Source organism: Stegastes partitus, unplaced genomic scaffold, assembly GCF_000690725.1.
Source record: "Stegastes partitus isolate 25-593 unplaced genomic scaffold, Stegastes_partitus-1.0.2 Scaffold1705, whole genome shotgun sequence".
In the NCBI taxonomy this organism is placed as follows: domain Eukaryota; kingdom Metazoa; phylum Chordata; class Actinopteri; family Pomacentridae; genus Stegastes; species Stegastes partitus.
In genome coordinates, this window is record NW_007579436.1 from 78,177 (window position 1) to 83,079 (window position 4,903).

The window sequence follows — 4,903 nt, forward strand, 5'->3', positions numbered from 1 at the left end:
CGTAGCCGACTGTGCGCTCTCACACAAACATTTTAGCTGCGCTGCTAAGGGCCTTAAAAACAGATCCATCCATTTCTTTTTTTACATATTTATAATTTTATGTTTTACAAAATAGAACTGCGGTGATAGTCTTGGAAACATGAATATTTTTCCATACAACAGGTTCCATTTTCCAGACTTTTCCAGACCTGGAAATTTACTAAATCAAATTCCATACTTTCCATACTTGCGTAGGAACCCTGTGTTTAGGAAGAAAACCCTTGTTGCTTTGGATGTAAACTGAAGGTCCGAAGACCAGACAGATGATCCAAGAACCTGAGCTGGCTGCTGTTTAGGAGCAAGGTTCTCAGGTTGTAGAGATTTTTATCAAAATGTTCCACAACTCAGTAACAGAACTCTGTAAGAAGAAACCAGTTGCGCTCATGAAAACATAACTGTCGAACACCACAAAGACAAACTGCATGAACCTGTATGTGTAAATGAAGTGGGAACACCCTGCTAGATGTCTGATCTAGAACCAGCTCATCTGTATCTGCGGGGACTAGGAAACAGAATGGTTCCTAATCCAGAGCACAGGTGGGCCTCTGTACCTTCTCCACCTCGGCCTTCTTGTCATTCAGCAGCTGCTGGGTTCTCTGGTACGCCTCGCTGATCAGGGTTCTGACCTCTGTGTCAATCAGTCGAGCCGTGGCTTCACTGTACGGCTTCTCCAGAACCATCTCTCCCTGACGGGGGAGGTCGAAGGAGACCTGACCCACCTTCGCATTCATGCCAAACTGAACAATCTGCAGGACGACACAGGGAACAGGAGACCCGAACCTGAACGACACAAATCACTCACACCAATCTAATGCTTGGGGATTTTTCCACGTCTAAGACCTCTGACCTGTGCGTAGGCGCTCTGGGTGACCTTGCGGAGGTCGTCCTGAGCTCCGGTGGTGATCCGTCCGAAGAAGATCTCCTCGGAGACTCGTCCCCCCAGAGTCATGCACATGCGGTCCAGCAGCTGCTCTTTGGTGTACAGGTACTGCTCCTTGGGCAGATACTGAGCGTATCCCAGCCCCTTCCCTCTGGGGATGATGGACACCTGCACAGGCAACAACATCATCATCCATTAGCTGCTGTAACATCACGCTGCCTGTAGCTCAGCGCTGATCTGAGTCCACACCAGACTGCATTCAGGATCTAACTGGTGTCTTCATATCTGTGTCTGTCGTGTCAGTAACGTGTGAGCCACTGGACACCGTGAATTTCCCCAAGAGGATGACTAATCAATCTATCTATCTATCAATCCATCTGTCCATCCATCCATCACGTGTTCAGTGTCACAGAAACCTTCAGCAGAGGGTCAGCGTGCTCCAGGAACCATCCAGCAACGGCATGACCGGCCTCGTGATACGCCACCGTCTTCTTCTCCTCCGGCTGCAGAACCTGAGTCTTCTTCTCCAGACCTGCAGCAAAACCAGGACAGACAGCGGTTACTCACCCTGCACCTGAGTCCTCCTGATCTGGACCAGAATAGGCCTGACCAGGACCAGAGTCCTCCTGACCAGGACCAGAGTCAGCCTATTATTATATTTTCATAATCGAGTATTCTATCGGTTATTCTAGCAATGAACTGAGTAATCAAAGTGTTTTTAAATCATTTCAATAAGCTACTTTCAGAGTCGTACATCGCCATATCTGCTGTTCTGTTGCTCTCCCTGGTGCTCGCCGATTTCGTCTCCATCTCCGTTTTGCATTCGGCGCTGGTCACATGCGTGACAGCACCAGAAACAAAAGTGAGCGCGCTGTGCAACACAAGGGTCCAGCCGGGCCGACATGCGGCTGCATCGTGCAGACACGTAGCACACAGGGGGTGACATGCTAGCAGGCAGATGACCTGAGGAATGGTTTCAGTCTGTAACCACTAAGTGTTCTGGACTTTGGGCTAAAACTCATCAAATACAGAGTACAGTGAAACTGGACAGACGGTCCTGTTTGGGTCTCAGGCAGGACTCTGATCTGGACTCTAACCTGGACTTTAGGACTGAAGAGGGTTTATGAAGGATCCGTGGTACCCCCCTGAGAACAGCAGCGTCTGAGCCTTGAGTCGACATGTTTGTCTGCTCAGTTAAACCACATCTGAAAAACAGGTCCAGATCTGGTTTCACCATGCTGATCTGGATCTTGGACCAAGTCCAGGTCTGCTTTCATGGTCCTGGTCTGATCTGATATCATGGTCCAGGTCTGGTTTCATGGTCCAGTTCTGATCTAGTGTCATGGTCCAAGTCTGGTATCATGGTCCAGGTCTTGGGTCTGGTATCGTGGTCCAGTCCTGATACCATATTTCAGGTTTTGGTCTGCTATCTAAGTTTGGTCTGGTTTTATCGTCCAGTTCTGGTTTCATGATCCAGTTCTGGCCTGGTGTCACGGTCCAGGTCTGGTCTGGGTGTCTCACCTCCGATGACCCTCTCGACGGCCTGCTCGAAGTGTTTCTGGTTGATGGCGTCTGAGAGGTGTCGCGCAGCGATCAGAGCTGCCTCGTTACAAACGTTAGCAATGTCTGCACCTGAGAGGCAGAGAGCAGGGAGAAAAAACGCTTCGATTAGAGTTATTGATAATTGATCACGTTTAAATACATTCCAGTGGACGTTCGACCAAACACTGATGAAGCCACGTTTAACCAGTGATGCACAACTTCTGCCTTAACGATGGTTCAGCTACATCTGTCACTTGATCATAGAATCGTGGTCCCAGTAGTCTGTGGCTCATCTTTTACGCATGAGTTCTGCTTGGAGGTCCTGAACCTCCTCAGAGTCTCTGTCATGGTCCCGTTGCTGCTAAACTCCCACAATGCTCTCTGCTGCCACCATGAGCTGTAGTCTGAGAGACGCCTCCTCTGGTCTCTACAGGATTAAACAGTGAGAGGCTCCACCTGGTGGAACAACCAGGTACTACAGCTGGTCTATGGTACATTGACATCATGACCCTCGTCTGCTGCCTTGGGGCCTTTCACACAGGACGTGGTGTGCTGTGCTCGGTATGGGATTCAGCGCACAGCTGACGGGGCTAGCACGCACACTAGGCGGAGTTTTCAAAACTTCGTCACAATTCTCGAAAGTGGGAAGCTTTCCGTTTGTTGCAAAGACGTATTTGTCCCGTGCTAAGAAGCAAGCATTAGCAGGAGCCTTGTTAGAACGAAGGCTTTCCTCCCCGAGATTACATACACCTGCATGTTGTGTCTTATAATTCAGGAGATTCAAACACACGCAGCACGTTGCCCTGCCTGCAGGTTTCCATCGGCCAGCGGTCACACGTCACAGAGCTCTGACTGCGGTCTCACTGTCTGAACCGGCATGAATGGGTTTCAGAGCGCTGGCGCTGTGTTCTGTGTGAAAGGCCCGTTATTGGTAAATATATTTTTAATCTATTACTCATTATCATCCTTAATAAAGACTAATTAAAACACTATCGTTTCCATCACATGTTATTGTTTCATTTTATTGTATAACAGAAAAAGTTCAGGGAAATAAAATGTAAAACCTGTCCTCAGGCAGCTTTTGTCTGTTTCTAAAAACAGTTACTGAGCTTCACAGAAATGGAAACACCTTTTCAGAACAACAATTAAGTCATGACTCAGTCTGACAGCATCAAACATGGCCGACAGCAGCTGACTTTGGTGAAACTTCAAACTTTAAATTGAACAGTTCCATGGAACCAGAGTGAATGATGTTGGTCAGCTTCTAGGATGAACATCACGAAGAAACATGAGCTTACCTGAGAATCCAGGTGTGAGGGCGGCCATTTTCTTGGCCAGAGAGTCTTTGTCCATGTCGGCTTGCAGCTTCAGAGGACGCAGGTGGACTTTGAAGATGGACGCCCGTCCTTTGATGTCAGGAGGGCCTGAGGGCAGAACGTCAGGTGAATTTAACCTGCATCCATCTACCTGTGTCACGTTTACAAACCCAGTCCTGATGGGTTCTTTAACCTTTGGGTCACTATATTGAAAAATCAATCAGTACGTCCCACCTCACACCCCCAGAAGTTCTACCTTCAGACTGTGAATGTTCCAGAGGTCCAGGTCCTTGAAGTCCACAGAGGAGGGTCCAGATTGATCACTTTAATGGACTTTTTCCATCATTTCTGAGCCTCAGAACTTCATCAGTACCGCAGATAGACACATGACATTTAGGAGGAAGAACACATCTGGGTTCTGATAGAACCTTACACTGCTGTACTGATGAAGTTCTGAGGCTCAGAACTGATGGAGAAAGTCCATTAAAGTGATCAATCTGGACCCTCCTCTGTGGACTTGAAGGACCTGGACCTCTGGAACATTCACAGTCTGAAGGTAGAACTCTGGTCAGTAGATAGAGGTGCTGCAGAATCAGAACCAGATGTTCTGAAGAGGTCCGGGGGAGATTTGGTTGGTTTCAGATGGAATGACTCATATTTTGCCCTTTAATACCCTGTAAACCAGAACCTTCTGTGGTGTCTCACCGATGTAGATCTGTCTGTCAAAGCGTCCTGGCCTCATCAGCGCCGGGTCCAGGATGTCGGGTCTGTTGGTTCCAGCCAGAACCACCACGTTGGTGGCTGTGTTGAAGCCTGCGGGACAGACAGCAGTGAGACCTCAGGCCTGATCAATATGTGTGATCGATCGGGGGTGAACCCACCGTCCATCTCCACCAGCAGCTGGTTCAGCGTGTTCTCCTGCTCGCTCTGACCGCCAAAGTTGCCCCGCCCCCTCTTCCTGCCCACGGCGTCGATCTCATCGATAAACAGAATGCAGGGAGCGTTCTTCCTCGCCATGACGAACAGGTCCCTCACCTGCACAGGTAAGGACATCAGCACCACACTGCTACACCTCCTGCTCTCCTTCTACACCTCCTACACCTCCTTCTCTCCTCCTATACATCCT

General features: G+C 48.9%; 1 protein-coding gene across 1 annotated transcript in view; it reads right to left on the bottom strand.

Moving 5' to 3' along the window:
* Positions 1-4,903, bottom strand: part of LOC103372165 (AFG3-like AAA ATPase 2) — a 12,743-nt gene that overhangs the window by 3,139 nt on the left and 4,701 nt on the right. The window contains exons 11-17 of the mRNA XM_008301735.1: positions 4,659-4,812; positions 4,483-4,590; positions 3,760-3,885; positions 2,441-2,551; positions 1,336-1,451; positions 887-1,087; positions 591-785 (exon numbers count right to left, since the gene is read on the bottom strand). Of these exons, the coding sequence (XP_008299957.1) occupies positions 591-785; positions 887-1,087; positions 1,336-1,451; positions 2,441-2,551; positions 3,760-3,885; positions 4,483-4,590; positions 4,659-4,812 (1,011 nt within the window). The remainder of the gene's footprint in view (positions 1-590; positions 786-886; positions 1,088-1,335; positions 1,452-2,440; positions 2,552-3,759; positions 3,886-4,482; positions 4,591-4,658; positions 4,813-4,903) is intronic.